We start from the raw sequence: 22642 nt of genomic DNA, 5'->3' as shown, positions 1-22642 counted from the left end.
CCTCGCTTTGTCCACAGAGGCATTGTCATGCTGGAACAGATTTGGGCCTCTTGTAATGCTTGTAAAGATTTGGGAAATTGTAACGCAAAAGCATACAAAGACGTTCACAAAGGTGTCCACAACCTTCACCCATATATTGTGTTTTGTCTCTTGGAAATGTACTTTAATAAGAGTTCAATAATACGTCAGAAAAAGTACAAATCTTCTGAAAGAGTACCTAACAGTAACACAGTATTTTGTTACAGAAATTTGAGTATTTCCCACTCCTGCTGATCTATAACCTTTATGTGTAATTTACACCCTTTTCATTTGTTTTGAGAGCATGAACATTTAACACACTTTCTTGCACACTTCAGTGTTTTAATATAGTATACTACACAAAGCACACAAACATGAAATTAAAATTCCCAATACAGCACCAGCATCGTAATACGTTTCCAAAATCTACATTTCCCATTATCCACACTACAAAACAAACAGAAAAAGTTTTCAGATTTACCCACTGTGGAGCGGATTCTAGAAGATGCATTTTCAGTGGTCAAAAATGTTGCTTTAGTGCGGTCGGAAAGGCAAACCACCAAATGTTTTCACACATACAGGGATCTAAAAATTAATATTTACCTGCAAGGAAGTCATATTTTATATACAAAATGGAAATACATCCATATGAGAGAGCTAGAAAATTAGTTTGTTCATAAACTTGCACCATGACCAGAAAAATAATGTGAAAGATGTGATTTTTAAAAGAAAGTGTATAATGGTACACCTGACTTTTTCAGTTTAATTCTCAACTTTTCATGGAGCAGTTATCTGCTTATAAACCCCTTTTTTCTTTGTTTTTTAGACACTTATTTCCATGTTTCAATGCTTCTGCTGGTGAGTCAAACACAAAAACACCAAAAAATGTAGCAGCTTCCATGCAATTAAGTGCTAATTTTCTCAGTACAGCTTGCTACTGCAGACGCTTCAAGCATGGGAGTGATAGCCAACTCACTTTCACCCCTCATCCAACCGAGTAAAAAGCAATCAAGATAACTTCATTTTCCATTAAACTCCCAAGCCCACTGAAAAGCAATAAAGATCTCTAACACACCTCCAAATCAGACAGAACAGAACTAAAGATTGAAATGGAAGAAATTCAGGACCCCAAAGCAAAGGCATGTATCATATGTGTCTCTGATCAGATCTCACATACAGTAATTCTCAATACTGCGACACTTTACATTGTAGATGAAGGGGATATGGTAAATGGTGAGGCACAACATAAAGTCTCTCACCTGTGACAGGTGCCTCGATGTCCAGCATGGTCTTCTCCTGGCGTAAGATAGCAGCGCCCTCATTGATGACGCGCAGGGCCACGGCTTCTTCAACTCGGCCCTCTTTGGTTAGGTGGGCTTTGAGAAGGTCCACCCGGGGCTTACCCTCACAGTCGAACACCTCCTTCATGGTGAGGCGGTGGCTTAGAGGGAAGGGCACGGCTGGGAAAAGTGAATGTGAGACAGAAGGTTATCTATCACATCAAATTGTGAATGTGGATACACTGATTTGCATTCACTCTCCTTGAACATTTCCACATTTTATAGTGTTATAACCTGGAAGTGAAATGGACTTAACTGGAATTATGGCATGAATGTACACAAAATAGCCCATTCATATTGAAACTAGGGAACAATATCCATCCATTTTCCATAGTGCTTATCCTACACAGGGTCACAGGGGAGCCTGGAACCTATCCCAGGAAACTCGGGGCACAGGGCAGGGGACACCCTGGACCGGGTGCTAAACCAGGGAACAACTGCACACATTCATAAACAACGGACAATTTGGAAATGCCTATCAATTTACAGCGCATGTCTTTGGACTAGGGCAGTAAACCCCAGAAGCACTGGGAAAACACGCAAACTCTGCGCAACTAAGGCAGTGGTGGGAATCAAACCCCAACCCCAGAGGTGCGAGGCAAACATGCTAACTACTAAACCGCCAAGTTCACTAGTTTCCCTTTAGCTCTTGTTTTTTTCTCTCTTTCTAATCCCTTTTTAACCTGGTTACTGACTGTTGGTCCTCTAGGCAGAGTCATGATTGTGCAATAGTCTTTTTATTTTTTACATAATGGATTTTTTTGGTGTTCAAAGTTTGGGATAATTTTTTATAACCAAACCCTGATTGATACTGTCCCAGACTTGTTTGGATTACTCCCTGGTTTTGTTTAGGTATGTTCCCTAACAAACTCTGGGGCCTAGAGGACAGGTGCATTTATACTGACAGAGATCACATGACAGTTTAATTGCACATAGAGTAACTCCATCCAACTAATTATGTAACTTCTGATGGCAACTGAATGAATAAGACCTAATTTAGGGGTTTCACACCAATGGGAGAGTTCATACTTATGCAATTACAATTTCTACCATGTTGCTGAATTAAGTTGATTTCACTACTTAAATGTTATGGACTATTAGGTTCATGACACATCCCAATTTAGTCCATTTCAGTTGCACTACAAAATGTGGAAAAAAAAAAATCAGTTATTTGCAACTATGCTTCCACTTGTATCTGAGCTCCCTACCCCCCAAACATATCCCCCAAACACTCGATTGCAATATTAGACTCATGACTCTGTATCTCAGGAGAATATCTTACAAATACAAGCCAGTCACGTTATTCTAGCCAATCAAATCAATATAAAAATGTGATAGGTGGTATTTATTTCCTGTTGGAACTTGCTGATACTACGTGACCTGCAGAACAAGGAATAACTCATACAATCTCTCAACTGCTATAACATTCCACCTGTGGTCTCCTGCTCTCTCAGAGCATTTGGCTATGATATAAAACCAAGACCAGAGCAAGTACAATTTTCTAGAACAGGGAACAGGATGACGCCTTCTTTCCTCATGAGAGGTTAAAGAGCTACATACTTAAACGCTATGGGATTTTAGGGGCCAAAAAGAACCTGGCAGGTAAGTCACTAATGAGCTCATTAAAGACTGGGGGTTCTGGATTCGATTGTAAGCCTTATTAGTTTAAACAAACACAAAAAAGAATGCCCCACGGTGCACACTGTGCAAGTGACCACCACTTAAAACTCAATTGCTTATTAATATGTATGGTCTAACATAGATGAGGGAAATCTTTGGGACTTAAAACATAAACACTGGTAATGAAAAGTGCAATACAGTCAGTACTCAAACAAAAGAAGAAAGAAACAGTGAAACTTTGCCGGAAACAGACTCAAAAAGTAACACATCATCTATCAATGCCAAATAAAATATAATATATTCAAGCATCCTTCTCAACATAATGACACAGTACAAAGCTAAAGTGGGCCATTTTTCAAAATATACTTGTGATCAAAAGTGCGCTTTTCATGAATGGCTCATTGCCTAAAATAAATCCTTAAAATCCTAGACTATTTTAATTATACATGCTTCATTAGTATTATTGTTCATTCATTGACATAAATTAACAAGGTAAAATGGCCTTTTAGCATTTAAACAATAGGAGTGCTTCATTGAACAGAGTGAATGACACTCCACAACAATCGCTTACACTGCCACCACATGAATTATTGATAAAGCAGTAGTAAAACTGTTTCCTCAGTAAAGTAACATTTTCGGTTCCTGATCAGACACGGAGCACAATGTTGAACATGGTGCAAAGAGTGACTCATTATGAAATGTGTGCAGCGATGATGGAGCTTCAACAAAGCATCGAAATGGTGAATTATTTATGCGTGTGTACTGGTGGCATTGAGCTGCACTGTAATTACAGAGTGTGGTTACAGGATCGATGAACAAGAGACAAAGCATCTTTGAAATGGATGACGCGATCACCGTTTGTATAAATGTTACTGGTAAATTTTTATGAATGGAATGATAATGAACGAGCGCTTGTCCGAAACTGTGTTCTTTAAATCTGTGAGGGGAAGTGTGTAGATATCTTAAGCTGTCTAAGAGTGCAAAGAGAACTAATTTGGACTACCTTTCACCAAAATTTGGTTCCAAACTGATAATGAAGTAGACTGGTTATTACTGGCGTCTCAGAAAAATGACTCCAGGCCAACTGTGGTTAAATAGTTATATTTAATGGTATGGAACATTCATCCTCATGAAAAAAAAAAAACAAAACAAAAAAAAAAAAACCTGACTGTTACAAAAAACCAACAGTGGAGATTCCTAGCACTCCTGGAAGTGTTTTATTAATCTTAAACCACACAACTGACAACAATTACCATTTAACTTATTAAAAAAAGATTTTAAAAATAATGTTTTTAACCATGTAGAGTTATATTTAATGGTGTGGAACATTCATCCCCACAAAAAAAAAAAAAAACCTGACTGTTACAAAAAACCAACACTGGAGATTCCTACCATAAATGTTAAATAAACATATCTTTACTGAAAAGTTGATAATATCAATATTATATGCTTTCCGTCCATCCATTTTACATAACACTTATCTTTCGCAGGGTTGCGAGGAGCCTGGTGCCTATCCCAGGGGACTCGATGCACAAGGCTGTGGACAACCTGGATGGGGTGCTAACCCATCACAGGGCACAACTGCAACTACATTTGCACACCACGGACAATTGGGAAATGCCAATCAACCTACAAGATATGTCTTTGGACTGGGGGAGGAAACCGGAGTATCCAGGAGAAACCCCTGAATCACGAAGAGAACATGCAAACTCCACACACAGGACGGAGGCGGGGTTCAAACCGCCAAACATGGAGGTACGAGGGAACAGTGCTAACCATCAAGCCACCATGCCACCCGATCATGTTTTTATTTTTAAAATAAAAATGACATTTTTAAAATCCATTTAGTATTAGGCTTAATTTATGAGGAGAATCCATTATTCTGAATTTTGTACCCATTGCAAGTTGATAAAAGCACCTCTACATGCCCCATTTCTTAACCACAACACAATACACACTGTTGGTCAATATACAGTACGCAGTATAAGTATTCACCCCCCTTCAAACTTCAATATACAATCGGGAATTCATTTATGCAATATGTCTAGCACTTCAAAGGTGTAAATTTTTTTCATTGTGATAGATATCAGATATCTGTTGATTACATAATTATTCACCCCCCTGGGTTCATTAAATAACCCTAGGGTTATTCAACCCCTACCTGGTTGAACCCCCATTAGCTGCAATTACATCTGGCATAAGTCTCTATTAGCTTTACACAGCTGGATCCTGATATTTGGGCCCATTCTTCTTGGCAAAATTGCTCAAGCTCTGAGAGAGTCCACACCAAGTTTCAAGTTTTTTGCAACCTCCCCCTCCACTTTTCAGTATAATGAGATTATATTGTTGTAACACAGAAAAATGTGGAACAGTTTAAGGTGGGGAACACTTATGCTGCATCTGCACTGCATCTTTACCCAAAACCTAATTTTTATGGTAATACAGCCTACACAACCAAGATAAGGCATATGCAGTACACTGCAATAAAATAAGTGCAACACAAACATGACTAAGTGCACAGGAGGGGATTCTGGGAGTGAAGACTCAACAGGATCAACATCGAGTTAAGTAATTCATGTTTGACTTGAGGGGGAAAAGAGAGGAATCTCAAGCACCTACTGGTGACATAATGGGCCCAGGTCTACTGTGGGATTTAAGTCACTGTGTGTGTGTGTGTGTGTGTGTGTGTGTGTGTGTGTGTGTGTGTGTGTGTGTGTGTGTGTGTGTGTACTTCTTATAAAATGCTCATTAAACATTGGGATATAACCTATAGGCGAACGTTCATACTCCAACATGCCTTATTGGCTAGAAAATATGCCAAATGCAATGCAAAACACTGAATAAATATTTTCCATGTTAAATCAAACAAAAGACATGTGCATTTCTGATTCCATGCATTAACATAAGCCGGGTAGGAAAAATAATGCTGCCATCCGAGTCCAAAAGAGCAAAAACTGGCTGTGCTTTCTGGTTGGCCAGAAAAGCATTACACTCTCTCCTGTCAATCGTGACTTGACAAACCAATCATAGGCATGTGAAGGCACCAATGATAAAACGATCAGAGTCACATTGTGCTTGAATTACAGAATTTGAATATAAAAGTTCAGAACCTTCTTATGTCATAATAGCTGAGACCAGAGAAAATCTTGATGATATGTTCACTAGACCCATTCATAGTCTTTATGAAGTTAGCCATTATTGTTTACATTGTGTTAATTGAAGCATGAAAAAATGCTTGCATGGACTCTGATCTTTCTTTTTTACAGTAATACAGTGATGAACTTATACTAATTTATTCAACTGAGCATCATCAACATCACTTAAATACTGAAAACTCACAGAATATACATTATACATCAATCTCTACTTGAATATTATCCACAATTCTGTCATTTAAAAGGAGTTCATCAAAAAAAGCTTGACTGAGTGGTCCACAAAACTTTTTTAGACACTAAATGTCGTTGTATTTCGCACGTGACATGTTGTTTGATCTAGTACTGTTTGCTGAGAGCAATTACTAATGAGATATGTTGAATAAATTTGACTGTAAGTTAACAATGAAATTCACTCAGCTGGGAGTCCACTATTACTCAAAGCCTATTGACTGATTTCGGTCATGTGACTGGACTGTGATCATTTTCTCACAGTAGGCTATGGACTCTGATAAATTTTCCATAGCATGGCTTTATTTTAAATGGAAAATTCTGTGACTCTGATCTTTCTATCATCCAAGTACATTTATGAGATCATTCTTCAATGCTCAATCAACTGCAACAACTCCAAAAATACAGTTTTGTGACTCTGATCGTATGTTCATTGTGGTCTTCATTTATGTAGAAGTGCCGTTTAGCACTTTCCTCTGTGTGTGTTATGCTGCCCTGTAATGTACCATGAGAAGCAGCTGAAAAGATATGTTGGCTACTTTCACACAGCTCCTGAAGAAGCACTTGCTAGTTTTCACCCTCGGCGACTGGTAGATCTCATGTTATAGGGGTGAGCTACTGTAGAAAGTAAAGGAAATGGCGAAAAATGAGCAAATTGGGAGGAAATGGGGTAAAACAATTATAATTCTGCAAGATGAAGAAACACTGACACCTATTGAACATTTAGTTTGAGGCCAACTGACTTCATACTGCAGGCAGAGAGAGAGAGAGAGAGAGAGAGAGAGAGAGAGAGAGAGAGAGAGAGAGAGAGGGAGAGAGAGATTAAAGGAGAGATCTCAGAAGAAGAAGCAGTTTAGCACACTGTCTCATGCAGTTCCAAAGGCACAAGTGCATAATGTGCCTATCTGTCTCTGTCTTTTCCAGCTCTCCATTTACTGGAGGCCAAAGGCGCACACACACACACACACACACACACACACACACACACACACACACACACAGAGTGTATATGTGTTTATTTGTTAAATAATGAGACTGACAGAGCGGAACAGAATGAAGCCTGCAGGATATTTGAAGGTTTATGAACTATAATAGGTCAAATTATACAACATGATGAATATGGGAATCATTTGGACCCTTATTTTTACTCGTCTGCAACATATTAGACTTAATGTTCTGACTAACATGTTACGTACACTATTACACATTACATATATACATGCAGTAGTATTATTATTCCTTATTTCTATCGCAACAGAATTACATTCGACTGACCAATTTATTACGAACACCTGTACACCTGATTACATTATATTCATACAGTAATCCAAATATCATGTGGCACCAGTGCACTGCATAAAATCATGCAGATACATGTAAAGAGCTTCAGTTAACGTTCACATAAACCTGTGACTTTCCACCCTTCTCTAATGTTGGCTCCTGACTGTAACACTGCTGCTGGCTGATTTACTTATTTATTTATTTTTGACTGATGGACTGCTGCTCATCCCAGCAGTGACAATTCAACATTTTTCAGTATAAAACACTCAATCCAATGCCACACACACACACACACACACACACACACACACACACACACACACACACACACACACACATTCATGGCACTGTCAGTGCTGTACTGAGAATATTCCAACACAAAAAAATATCTGGTCCCATGCTAGTCTGTTTTTCAGTAATGGACAGGTTGTGTATAGCTATATGACAAACTGTCATGCAGTCAGTAACACGCAATATAGTAGCTACTGAGTGTATATATTTACCTCAATACAACATAAGTGAAATATATGAAACAGCTTGTCAGTATGATCAATATATTCTCTTATACAGTGCTGTGAAAAAGTATTTGCCTCAATCCTAATTTCTTCTGTTTTCGTACTAGATTGTTTCAGATTTTTTTACTCAATCTGAGTAAACACAAAATACAGTTTTTAAATGATAATGTTATTTATTGAAGCTAAAAGGTTATCCAATACCAACTGGGCCTGTGTGAAAATGTATTTCCCACCTAGTTACTAATTCCCCAAATCTATGAAACTGCATTCATAATGGGGTTCAGCTGGACTTGATGCAACCAGGCCTGATTACTACAAACCCTGTTCAATCAAATCAACACTTAAATAGAACTTTTTCAACAGCATGAAGTTAAAAAGGTTAAAAGGTCTTACCCAGTAACACACTATGCCACAATTGAAAGAACTTCTAGAAATGATGAGAAAGAAGGTGATTGAAATACATCAAACTGGGAAGGGTTACAAAGCCATTTCAAAGGCTCTGGGACTCCAAAGGACCACAGCGAGAGACATTATCTCCAAATGTACAGTCGGCACAGTAGTGAACCTTCCCAGAAGTGGCTGTCCTTCCAAAATTCCTCCAAAAGCAAGGCAACTACTCATCCAGGAAGTCACAAAAGAGCCAAGGACAACATCAAAGGAACTACAGGCCTCTCTTGCATCAATAAAAGTCACCGTTAATGGCTACACTAATAGAAAGACACTAGGCAAAAATGCCATCCATGGAAGACAGGCGAGGTGAAAACCACTGCTAACCCAGGAGAACATTAAGGTTCATCTGAACTTCGCACACACCTAATGATCCTCAAACCTTTGGGAAAATGTGTGTGTGTGTGTGTGTGTGTGTGTGTGTGTGTGTGAACAATTTTCTTTATTGTTTAAACTTTTGACCATTTGTTCAAAAAAATTCACAAAAATACTCTGCTCTCATGGATATCAAACAACTGTAAACAAAACACAGGTTTATCAAAAAAAATATCTTTGTTAAATATAGGCGTCAACAATTCTTGGCACCTTTTTAGTCAGTGCTACCTCCCTTTGCCAAGATAACAGCTCTGAGTCTTCTCCTATAATGCCTGATGAGGTTGGAGAATACATGACAAGGGATCTGAGACCATTCCTCCATACAGAATCTCTCCAGATCCTTCAAATTTCAAGGTCCACGCTGGTGGACTCTTCTCTTCAGTTCACCCCACAGGTTTTCTATGGGTTTCAAGTCAGGGGACTGGGATGGCCATGGAAGGACCTTGTTTTTGTGGTCAGTAAACGATTTTTGTGTTGATTTTGACATATGTTTTGGATAATTGTCCTGGTCAAAGGTCCAACCATGGCCTATTTTAAGCTGTCTGGCAGAGGCAGTCAGGTTTCATTTAATATCTGTTGATATATGATAGAGTCCATGATGCCATGTATCCTAACAAAGCGTTCAGGTCCTCTGGCAGAACTCTATTTTGGTTTTATCTGAGGATAGAACCCGATCCCTTTTGAAGTTCCAGTAGTGTCTGGCAAACTGAAGAAATGAGAGTAGAGGCTTTTTTCTTGTGGTCATGTAGGTGACTTCGGATTGTAGTTTTGGAGACTTTCTGATCCCAAGACACAACTAAGTACTGCAATTCTCCAGCTGTGATCCTTGGAGATTTTTTGGCCACTCAAACCATCCTCTTCACAGTGTGTTGAGACAATATAGACTCGATTCCAGATTGATTCATAACATTTCCAGTTGACTGGAACTTCTTAATTATTGCCCTGATGGTGGAAATGGGCATTTTCAATGCTTTTGCTATTTTATTATATCCATTATTGACTAAGTCCTATGAATTTGGCCTATGTGTTACCTCATATTTATACCCTTGTGAAACAGGAAGTCATGGTTGAACAATTTCCTGTTCCTAGTCACCCAGGTGTACTAAAAAATATAAAATATCAATGGGAATATACTTCAAATATATTTTTCTCATATGTATTCATATACGTGCCAATAATAGTGGCACACATATATTTAACAAAGATTTTTTTTATAAAGATGTGTCGTGTTTGCAATTGTTTGATATTCATGAGAGCAGAGTATTTTTGTGATTTTCTTATATATGCATGCATTAGTTCTCATTTTGGATTAACTAATATTGAGATAATAAAGAGTGATGACCAAATATAGATTATGTTGTAACTATTATACAGCTTTGTTATTACTGTTTTTATTGCTGTTCTATAATTGCTTTGGCGGTACTGTAAAAAAGAGCAGTAATGCCAATAAACCAACTTGGAACTGAAATGTTGAAGAAAGAGAACGAGCAGGCTGCACTGGAGAAAGTAGTCACGCTTGAGAGCGCTCTAGCAGGCCGAGGTGGCCGACAGCAGCTTTGCTCCTTACTTACACCCAAAGCCAAGCTGCTGAAACTGTGGTGTGCGTTGCTGAGCAACAGCCACCGACTACTGGAGGGCGGCCAGCACTGACACACTATACATTGTGATTGGGGAGTAAATCCCAACCATGCAGGTCTGCTCACATTAACACAAGAATGCAGCCCACAAACCCTCAACCACACACTCACATCCACTGACAGAAAGAAAAATACAGCCATCATTCCACTCAAACAAACACACACCAATTAGACAAAGCAGCCTGAAGTGTGAGCTATTTCTGAGGCCAAAATTCACTACTTTAGCTAGGCTAAGTAAATCACAGTATACAGAAACGTGCATCCTTTCTCTATAGCTGTTAACATCAACTGGCTATTGAATCAGCACTCTACCACACAGCCATGGGCTAAAAACAGAATACATTCGACTGTAAGTAAAACATAATACTTTTTATTCATGAGACCACGTCTCATATTCTGGTTTAACTTTATTTATCTGGTAATATTGTCATCTGGATCTGTTTCTGCTCTATATTGTGCACTTATTTAACTCTAAACTCCAAGATTCACTGATGGACAGCAAGGGGGTCTGCTGTTTTGTCTATTTTCATTCTTAAGGGCATAAGGTGAGAATTCACCCTGGATTAGAAACCGGCCATTGCACGGCACCATGAACACACATGTTCACACACTCATTCACACCTATAACCTATTTAGCGTAGCCAGTCCATCTGCATGCATTTCTTTGGGATGTGGGAGGAAACCAGAGAACCTGGAGGACTCCACGCAGACACTGGAAGAACATGTGTAACTTTACAAGCTGAGCTCAGGATTAATCCGGGGACCCTATATGCAATTTTGCCCAGTCTGACCTATCTGACTGGCCACTTGAACTACAAGTTTTAATCTAAACCAACAAGATACAAATAATCAGCTTTGATTTAACTGCAATTTGAATAAAATACTAGCTGGTGAGATGCTTGCTAGTGAGCTGGATGCTATCAAACAGGTGCTAGAGTCGTGTAACTATGTTAAGCTCTTACCAACATGTAGAAAAAAAAATACAAGTAATGTTCATGCTTTGGAAAGCAGAGACAGTATAAATGACTGACCCTTCACAAGATGAGGGTCAATAAGTCTATTGAAAAGTCAGTGAAACAACTAGTATGAACATCAAGTAACCTGTGTATGCTAAGTTTTTCCACATCTGTCATGTCTCTTAGTTCAAGTCATGATGTCACACCTGTTAGTATGCTCCTCCCCGGGTCTATTGATGTCAGGAGCAAGTGACTCTTTTCCCAGTGGACAATTAAGTACACGTAATCAGCATGCTTAATATGGAATGTAATAGATGCTGAATGTCATTTCATGTTACAGAGGGTTACTAATTCAGTATTAAACACTTCAGCACTGACAGATGGCATGAAATGCAACAATAGAGAAAAAAAAATCTGAAGCTGGCCAAATGGGTCTAAAACCACTACACAGTATTTCCATGGTGAGCCATTAAGAGAACCAGAAGCCTAAAATATCTGTTTGCACACATCACAAACATAAGCAAGCCTTAAGCAGCCATGCATAATAAATTTTTTTCTTTGTTGTTTTGCTCGTGATCACGACTTAATTTTCTTGTGATCTCGACATCACAAAAAGTTATTTTCTCCTGATCTCAACATATCAAAAGTTGTTTTCTCGAGATCGAACTTTTTTTCAATTTTTTTGTCATCTTAACATAACCAAAAGCTATTTTCTCACGCCGTAATTTTATCCTGAGAAAGTCTCACACCTTGTGAATGGGACTGGTGTGACATGCACGTTGGCATCTTTGCCATCATAAATGTAATAATTGCCCGCTGTAGAGATGGACTTTATCTCTGCATTAAGAGAGAGCGGTGTCCCTTCTCAAGTGCCCCCTTCCACTAATGTGGAAGTTGTCAATCCTGCAGGGATAACGTATTTTTGTAGGCCATCCTGGAAGGTAGCGCCACCCTGGTTCCTTCAACAAAAATCTAATAGGATTTTTACAATGGTTTTTAGATTATTGCAGAAAATAAGCTTATATAGTTAAATATAGTTCAGTTTTTGCTATCCACATCTTATCATTTTCCATTAACATATGGCATAAAGCAGATATATATATATATATATATATATATATATATATATATATATATATATATATATATATATATATATATATATGTGTGTGTGTGTGTGTGTGTGTGTGTGTATATATATATATATATATATATATATATGTGTATGTATATACATATTTGTTTTTGTTTTTTTTACTTTTGTGGAACCAATATCTGTAGTGGTTGTTAGTAAAAAATAAATAAATAATAAACATAACAACCACAGTTATATGAAGAAGCGAGGCTGAAGCTGATTCTTTCTAGCCCAGACTGTAGGTTCACACAGCCTATCACTTACATTTGTGTTAGATCATTCCACTTGATAGAACTTTATTTCATCTGTCCATAACATCAGAGTGATTGAGAAGAAGCATGTGAAATACAATAGTGGGTGCAATGAACACGACCAACATGGATTCATTACTTACATACATTACATGTTTCCCAAAACGCAACTGGAGGAGAACTTAGAAGTAACCAAACCAATTAAACACTGTCCAATCAAAGTACGAATTACATGAAGGGACAATGGACTGGACTGGCTAATGACAAGCACAGCTTTTCTGTTCACCATGCTTGCTATGTTGCATGATTACACACACACACACACACACACACACACACACAGCAATCACAAATGGTGTTATCTATCTTTCTTTCAATGAGTGTATTCTTGTGTGTATGCATAACAGTTTTATGCCTATGATGAGACCGTGCTATAAGGCTCAACCATAATGGTTTCATAATAGTAGCTTTCCCATTCAATATCATGACAATATCACAGCACTACACCAGACACTACTGTTGCAGAACTCAACTCATTACAGCATTGTTGGAGAATTAATATCTATACAGTAGAATAGCATGCAGTTTTTAGACAATTAGAATCCCATCTGGGTGCCATTACGTTTTGGTCCGATTCATTTGGTGTTCTGGGCAGCTTCCAAGATAATCAATAGTGATTGCAAAACTGACTCGACCCATCTGCAGGTAGCGACCAATGGATGAAAAACTTTTGTGCATATATTTACAGATCTGCCCCTTCCCACACATCCCTCAGCAACTTGTACATGTTTATCTGGTTAAAGTTATACTTTCTAATGTTTAAGTGTTTCGATTCTTGTATTAATCATATCATTTCAATGATACCTTATAAAAAGGTGACATGTACTATTGTTGCACAATGGATTTGGTTATTTTCATATATGTTTGCATTTTTTCTGGCCTAGAAATAAACTCCTCCTAAGTCTGGAAACAGCTGTTCAGCTCTGCCATTTTTCAATATGTCATTTCAACAGAAGAGGTAGCATCAGCTGGGGGTGGAGGAAAGGCTTGCCACTGATTTCATTGCAATTGCACATCTGCCCCACAGACAGCAGTGTAGGCTAACATTACAAACTGTTGCGTTAATTGCACGCAATGTGAAATCGAATCAGACCAGATAAAGTAAGTAAATTAACCAATAGGATCATCTTCACTCTGAAACAGCATCGGAATATAATAAGAGTTGAGAAAGCTATTCACCTAACATATCACCTAAGCTGGTTAACTAGTTAAAATAAGGTGAAAAAAAATACCCAGCTGTATTCTTTACTGAACTGTAACAGTGGTTGGACATTTCATCACCCATTGTTCACGTTTCTTGGACAAAACTGACATGGAGGAAAGCAAGCAGGCCTATCATTTCCACCTGAACTCCACACACCTCACATAATCTGACATAATTTAGGTTTTTCAATCATCAAACTCTTTGCCGATTGCTGCATCTTGGTGCTGGATAGAGCTCTAAGAACAGAGACATTGATAGGACATTATAAATAACTGAGCAAACCAGGTTGCATAACCACTTCCTCACTGTCTAACACATTAGCTGTGGCTGGATCAACTGCAGGCCTACACAGACTGATCCTGTACAGCTGGACATAAGAGGAAACATTAGCTCTGGCTACTGCGGCTCATTTTTGTTGTTCTGTGATTGCGTTAGGAAAGAACGAGCTATGCCTTAACACTTCTGGGAGTCAAAATCCACCAAGCTCATTTGATGTGTCTGCTCTGACAAATGTAGTTTGATCTGAGAGGAAAGTGACCCAAAAAAACCCAGAGTTAGACCAAACAATGCTAGCATAAGTATCAGGAAAAACGAGTGTTACCACACAGCATTAACTAGCAATAATAATCTCTATTTATTGTTCTCTTGACTCTACCATCTGTTTTTAGAACATTTCTGCTGCTTAATTCTTTTGAGTAGATGAGATGCTGATTTCTCACATGGAAATAAATATATTTTGCTAATTAACAAGCACCAGTATGTAAATGTAGCCCAGTTCCCTTCTGACACCAAAAACATATCTACAGGACAAGTAAGGCAGACCTAGAGCCTGAAAGTTGATGATATACTTCTCTAGACATGTAAAATATGAAAATGTAGGAACTGCTTTAAAACCTCAATGAGCAAAGCAACATCTAAGGAAGTCCCCTACAGAGTCCCCATCTCATTAGCATGTTCGTGACTTGTATGACTTTGTTCAAATGAACGCACATATGGTACTTGACCGACCTATCAGGAGGTCATAAGAGAAAAAGAAAGAAATAAGAACAGGACAAAATGAAGAAGCAGGACAGTGGTTAGTGGCAGAGATAATGACAAAGGAATTAAGGATGTGAGTGTAAGCTGTAAGGACTGTAAGACTGTGAATGAGAAATTATGTTATGATAACTCACTGATAGTTTTTTAACACTTTCAAGAAGCAGCGAAAGGAATTGATGCTTGGTTTGGAGCTTAATAGTAATAACTCAGCTTTTTTTGTAGAATCTATAATTTGCCAGCAGTTTCCTTAATGGTCTTGGATGAAACAGACATTATTGGTGCATTCAAGTCATGCAAGAAAGATCGTATTTATGAGTTGACCGCACATGAACGGCACCGCAAAGTTGTGTAATTATAAGTGGGAAACTCTTCGAGCCCCGAGTTCCTGAGTTGGGGGTGTGTCAGTAAGAAAACATGGTGGAATCAATAGATGCAACGTCTGTAGTTGACAGTAAATTTGTTGAAATTGACTTGAACGCACCTGACGTCGTAATTACAACTTCCCAACTCGTAAATACGAACTTCCCAGGAGAACTTGAATGCACAGTAACACCTCACTCTCCTTCTAATTACACACAATATTACATCTTGTGACCTTGTCATTTTGGAAACTGTTATAATTGCAGTATGAATTAGGGAATGGATAAGTTATTTGATTTACCAAAAAAGCATTTGTCAAGACTAGCCTTAAAGAGATAAATGAAAATATGAATATCAATACTATTTATTACAGTATGCACTCACTGGCCATTTTATTAGGTCATTGCCTGGTCTTTCCTCTCCAATATGCCCAGTTTCAATGTTCTCACTGCAGCGTCAGATTTCTGTCCTTGGCTGACAGGAATGGAACCCAGTTTTTTCTTCTAATGTTGACCATCCATCTCAAGGTTCATTGAGCATTCTGAGACGCTTTTCTGCAACTCCATGGTTGTACAGAGTAGTTATTTGAATTACTGTAGCCTTCTTGACAGCATGAACCAGTAGCTAATTGAACTGCCACTGCTTCTGACTGGTGAGTTCAGTAGATAATTCTTTTCTACATAAATTTTTAATATTTTAAATGTTTCTGATATGACAGGATGCACCACAACAAGTCAAAGTTTCTTCTAAATTGGTTGTTCTAAGATGCTTTGGTATGGGCTTCAATGAAAATTGTATCAACTTAGCTTTGTTGCTTAGATGACATTACACAATCTTTAATGTATAAATGGTTGAAATGGTAAACAACATTATCATTAGCATGCTTTAGTTGAAATATCCATTTAGACAATCAAGGGATGCATGCATGATGTAGAAGCTTGCAGTTTAACTAAGCACAATCCATGCATGAAAAGGCAATATGCTGGTGGCAGGAGAGTTGAGAGGACTGTAGAAATCTGTATTTGTATGATGGGTGGTGCTGGGGCAGGATGATTATCCTGGTGCTGGTTAAGATGGAGATGAGATTTGCTCCCTGAGAGCTGGAGCTTCAAGGTTAACCTCTATTAGCTACCTAAATTTCTATGCTAGATCAATTGTAAGCACTGTGTGATGCTATGTGCCTTCTCCTTTCTTGTTTTCCTCAGCACCAGTAGCCACATGTCCATTTTCATTGTTCATGAATTAAGCTTATGTATTCTAAATCTCCAGTTCTCATCTCTCTCTCTCCCTCCCTTTCTGTCTCTCCCCAATTTTATTCTTTCCACTATAATACAGCATTTATGCTTCATCTCTCTCTGAGTTTCCCCCAATGCATCTCACAGATCTCAGGGAAGTTTCATTATGTAAGAGAGCAGTGTGCAGTAAAACACTGCTGCAAATCAGTTCTTAAATAATTTACCCGCACTGCTAAATAAAGCCAGCAAGAGTATACCCTGCATGCGGATCACCCCACCTCCCTCCTCGCCCTCTCAGCCTCCCAGATAGCTATTACACCTTCCCATTCACCTCTCACCATTCACCTCTGTGGAGCCTGCAGGAAGTAGACCCTGCGCACGTGGACACCTCTCTGTTCTGCTTTATGGCTATTGTGTGCAGCTAATTTAGTATCAGATTACTCATAGTGTGTTTTACACACGGTGGCTCACTGTATAATAGGTGGTTTGTCAGAGCTTAGCACATTAGATAGGCCATTAGAGCGAGTACTGAGTGAACATAACTATTCAGTTCCATTGAATCTCCTACATTTGATTAGGCAAAACACATACATTTAGATATTATACAACAACAAAAGGAAAAAAATGGATGAGACCATTTCACACATTAAAGCCTTGAAGCTAGTCATTTCGGAATGGTGTTTGTGAACAAGACATAAGCTAATGATCAAGACTGACCAGAAGAAGAAGACGTACTATAGCTTTCTACGTAGGACAATTATGTCTGAGGACATGGTTATACGTGATTATATACTATGTTCATTTTACTTCTACCATCAAACAGTCGCTTACAGTTACTGACCTTTTAGTCCAAATGAAAGCAAAATTAATACTTTTGGTTTGTTTCCTATTTGGTTTGATTTGGTTTCACACTAAACAAACAAACAAACAAACAAACAAACAAACAAACTAAAAAAGCTTAACTGAAGTTCGTCTAACAATCTACTTGTACGTTTACAATGTACGTGTAAATGTCCTTCATTCATTGGTGAGAAATACGAGTTTGATTTGTGGAAATGAAATGTTGCATACTGTATTGGCTTTTCAGGGAATTTTCCAAATCTGTCCTGAGAATAACTCCAGTAATCAACCAGGACCTGTCAGCACCAACACAGTTTACGCCCTAGAATCAAACTCTTTAAAGTAGGCTGCTCAGAAACATCCCTTTGGGACCCCAGTATGTGGCTAAGTGGCATCTACAGCACACTAAACTCCTGTCACCAGACTAGGCCATTTATTACTGGGGCTGAGCAAGCGAAGCCAGACGCTGACCTAAATGAATCCAGGTGCCAGTGTGAAATAATATTACTGTCACCTATGACACAGCATTCCTGCCTTTAGAGGAACTGAATGTCCACTTGAATGTGAAGACATTAAATTAGGTTCTAAACCCAAAGCAAGTTAAATCTGGAGAATAAACCAAGGACAGTGATGTGGATGTATGCAACCCTTTGTTTCATATATACTGTACATATAAATATTAATTAATTGGATAGTGAGAGGAAATTGCAGTACCTGAGAGATATTACAAGGACACCTAGATAACATGCAAAACTCTACACAGACTGTAAACAGACCTCAGGATTGAACCCAGGACCCTGGATCCAAGAGATGGCACTCAAATTTGGTAAATCAGTCCATATAGGATTTCGCTGTTTTTTTTTAATTTTTTATAATTGTTGCAGCTAAAAAGGCTTTCTTTCAATATTCAACTTGTGCTTTTTGTAATTTTTTGCGGAAAACTTTTACAGTGAAGTTTGTTGGTAAATGAGACCTTTTAGCTGGACTCATGTTCAACACACATAAATGAAAGACAGCTGAATGTGCGTTTTTGCCCAAATCTGCAGAAAATCTGAGGTAATTTAGAAAAATTGCAAGCTCCTCCAAATATTGCGGCATTTACTTGATTTGGCGTTAAATTATCATATTTATTTAGTAAGCTATTCCAGTGTTTTACAAACAGGACCCAAACCATTACCGTTAAAATAATTTCACATAATTTCAAAACATAGTCTAATCTAAATTGCCATTATATTACATGTTATTAAGTTATTGAGCTTTAGATTAAATAATCATATAAATGAACTCCCTACAAGAAACACATTAGTGTAACTAGCATCACTTTAAACCATTTGATTCAGGTTAGCAGTCACTTTGTTGTAAAACTATAAGAATTAAATAATAACTGTAATAATAACATCTTAGGTAGTTATTGACTATTGCTCTTCACATCATTACATATTTATTTTTAAATATGTAAATGTTTTAAAATGTATTAATAAATACACACACCTCCTGGTCCCTGAACTCCACTTTGAAAACATAATGGACTTTTATTAAAGCAAATTAAAGGTTGTACTGTATAATGGTTGTGTATATATTAACAGACATAAAGCCACTGTGAGGTATTGATTCAACAATAATATATAGATCGTAAGCTTTCAGTATCTCATGCATGTATTTATGAAAAGCTGTAGATATTATTCCTTTATCCTATATTCCAAAGAACGGGTGCATGGCTCCCCTGAGAATAAAAGCTAATAAATAGTGATTGACTGCACAAACCAAAAACAAACATATAGCATAAATGCCGATATGCTGCCAGATGATGTTTGAGCCTGTAAAAAAGTATCAAATGTACCTTATAAAGTGGTATTACACAGACCAGTAGAGATCTTTCTGATGATTATTGTCTGTGGCTGTGCAATATAGTCAATTCTTTTCATTTGTCTTAATTACAGAGGTTGTTACAAGCAATTATTACTGATGCATGTGCTCATGATAAAATCTTTCAATTACACACAAAGCATCATGAAGCTGTGTGGTGTTGGAGTGAGTTTAGGAGTGTATTAGCACACACTCAGTCTATCAGTGAGGCTGATCTACAGTAGTGCATTCCCACCAATCCAGCTGTAAGGCGTATGGGGAGGAAACAGTCAGTGGCCTGTCACAGTGACTGTGTGGACGTTCTGTTAAGCTGTGCTGAGTGAATATCCTGAGGTCTGTGTGTGGGTGCAGGCCACCATGACTCACTACTGTTAGTGACTGTGTCTGTACAAATAAGGCTTGTTAAGGTTACTTTGGCTTCCTGAATAGATTTCTTATGGTTTCCTTTCTCCAGTCTCACAAACTATAACAATGAAACAAAAACATTGATTTTTTACTGTTAATAGTGCATGGACTTGCACCCTACAATTGCTACAAAGCAGAAATTGAAATATTTTCATCATAACATATTTAGAAATGTGTGTCTTTCCAGTGGGGTGAAACAACAATAACTACAAACTACAGAATATTGTTAGTGTCATTTGAAAAGAACTGAAGCAAACTGAGAGTATACAGTATATCTGAGTTCTTGAACCCATGAACAAGGAACAGATGCAGGTATAATGAGCAGGCTATACCAACGCAGAGCCAGAACTCATGTGAACCAATCAGGAGGCAGGGATTTGCTGAACAGGCTCCTCCTCAAGAGACTTTTCTTAAATATAATTAAATATAATGCAAAATATCCATCCATCCATCCATTGTTCATACCGCTCATCCTACACAGGGTCATGGGGGAGCCTGGAGCCAGGAGCTCGGGGCACAAGGTGGGGGACACCCTGGACAGGGTGCCAACCCATCGCAGGGCACAATCACATACACATACTCACAAACTACGGACAATGTGGAAATGCTAACCAGCCTACAACACATGTCTTTGGACTGGGGAGGAAACAGGGGAAATCTCGGGAGGAAATCAGAGTACCCGGAGGAAACCACCAAGTACGGGGAGAACATGCACACAGGACGGAGAGGTTTGAACCCCCAACCCACGAGCTGCAAGGCAAACATGCTAACCAGTAAGCCCCCCTAATTCAAAATATGAAATTAGTATTTACGTGTCTCAGTATTAAAGGACAAAGATGAGTCCCTGTTGGTGCATTTCTGCATGTTTGAAAATATGCTTAAGGACCTTCTGCAGGTCAGTGCCAATTTATTTTTGGCAGTGCAAGGCTCAATTCAACACTAGAATATTTGGCACATAGCATATAACAGATGAACTTCATTTTCCCAAAATGTTGGAAAAGGTGCCATGAGCTTAAATGCCACAGGATTTTGTTTTACATTGCAGTGTCATTCTGAGAAGATGACTTCTGGATAAGCCATTGTATTGTAGACCAAGCAACCGTTAAAGACCTAGACATGTCATTAGCAGGTACACACTCAGTTACTCTTGAATCCTCATGGACACCTAGACAGTTGCAATATAGATAACACGGTATATGTTTCAGCAAAATGTTTCTCTAAATAATAATGAGTCTAGTGGTCTAGTTCTAAGAAACATTACACAATCATCAGCCAGACATACAGTGCATACATACACACACATCATTTAAACCCAAGGAAATTTTAACACATGCCCAACCAACCGGATGAAGCAATTATTCAAGCAAAAGGTCTCCCTATAATGTCACTGCATTATGTATACAAGCTGTAGAAGCCATTATTTCATAACCCGACCTTTATATGAAGGCGGCTTTTGGGGATCACATGACCGTCAAGCTGGAATCCCCCCCCGTCCCCGTCCTCTTCCAACAATACGGAAGATTATCAAACACACCGCACACGGAAATAAATTTGATCTTAGATTATCCTTATCACTGTAGACACGTCGGAGTGTGTGGAGAGCTAGCATGCGCCCTCTACCAGCGTGCCAAACGCAATCATGCTGCATCACCGCCTCCACAGAAAGTGCCTGCCTCATCCATCCACACATCCATCCATCCAACCATCCCTTATCGTGCAGTAAATTAGATCAGACTAAACTACACATCCTGCAACTCGAATCCCTCTACACACTACTAATAATCTGACTCCCATTCGGCGCGCATGAACATAAGCCGATCAGAGGAAAATGCCATTATCAGACATATGCATCATCCAACGAGCTTATGGCGCGGCCGACTGGATTTGAAACGACGCCCCCGTCGGTCGCCAGTAAGCGCATTTACAATCACATAGGCTACTGAAGCACACCGTGAGGGGAGTTGAAATATCACTTACATTTCACTACCCGATCGGTGGCGTTGAGGACCATGTCGGCGTTAGACATCTTCCTGTGCGGCTGATGTCTCCGGGTGAACGGTTATTGTCCCTCCTCGCAGAGGAAGCGGCTTTAGGCTTGGTGTGCTGGCGCGGTGGCGAGATGCGGGTGCTGCAGTGGCATCACCTTGGACACTCTGTCCGGCTCTCAGCAACGCCGCTGGACAGGACTACGCCACTATCCAGCTAAAGAGTCGCGCTAAACTACAAAAGGGTGGATGCTGCTGCTGAGGCTGAGCTGAGGATGCTGCTGGTGCTGCTGCTGCTGCCGTGATGTGGGGGAGGATGGAGGGAGTGGATGGGGAGGGGACGAGAGAGAGAGAGAGAGAGAGAGAGAGAGAGAGAGAGAGAGAGAGAGAGAGAGAGAGAAATTGGGAGATCCATGAGGCATGGAGAAGAGGGGAGAAGGGAACTCCCACGCACCCATTTTAAGGGGCTGCCTGATGCTGCCATCAGGTGGATGTGAAGAGGGGTTTTCCCGAGAGCAAGACACGCCATGTTTGTTAATCAATATCCACTTGACGCAAGAGTTTTTGGCATCCCTCTACCTCCCTGTTGTTCAACGTTTTTTATTTTTGTTGTTGTTTTTTTGCTTTGTTTTGTTTTGTTTTAAACATATAGCATAACGAACGCGTTACTGCAAGCACAAGCTTCAGTGTC

The 22642-nt window shown here is 39.0% G+C and overlaps 1 protein-coding gene across 2 annotated transcripts in view; it reads right to left on the bottom strand.

The window, feature by feature from the left end:
- ppp3ca (protein phosphatase 3, catalytic subunit, alpha isozyme) overlaps positions 1-22290 on the bottom strand; it is a 73618-nt gene extending 51328 nt beyond the window's left edge. For both annotated transcript variants that reach the window (XM_017491923.3, XM_017491924.3), the window contains exons 1-2: positions 21944-22290; positions 1278-1478 (exon numbers count right to left, since the gene is read on the bottom strand). In XM_017491923.3, coding sequence (XP_017347412.1) covers positions 1278-1478; positions 21944-21992 — 250 coding nt within the window. In that variant the 5' untranslated portion in view covers positions 21993-22290. The remainder of the gene's footprint in view (positions 1-1277; positions 1479-21943) is intronic.
- Positions 22291-22642: the final 352 nt, after the last annotated feature.

Source organism: Ictalurus punctatus, chromosome 18, assembly GCF_001660625.3.
Source record: "Ictalurus punctatus breed USDA103 chromosome 18, Coco_2.0, whole genome shotgun sequence".
NCBI lineage: Eukaryota > Metazoa > Chordata > Actinopteri > Siluriformes > Ictaluridae > Ictalurus > Ictalurus punctatus.
This window is presented reverse-complemented; position numbering and strand designations above follow the sequence as displayed.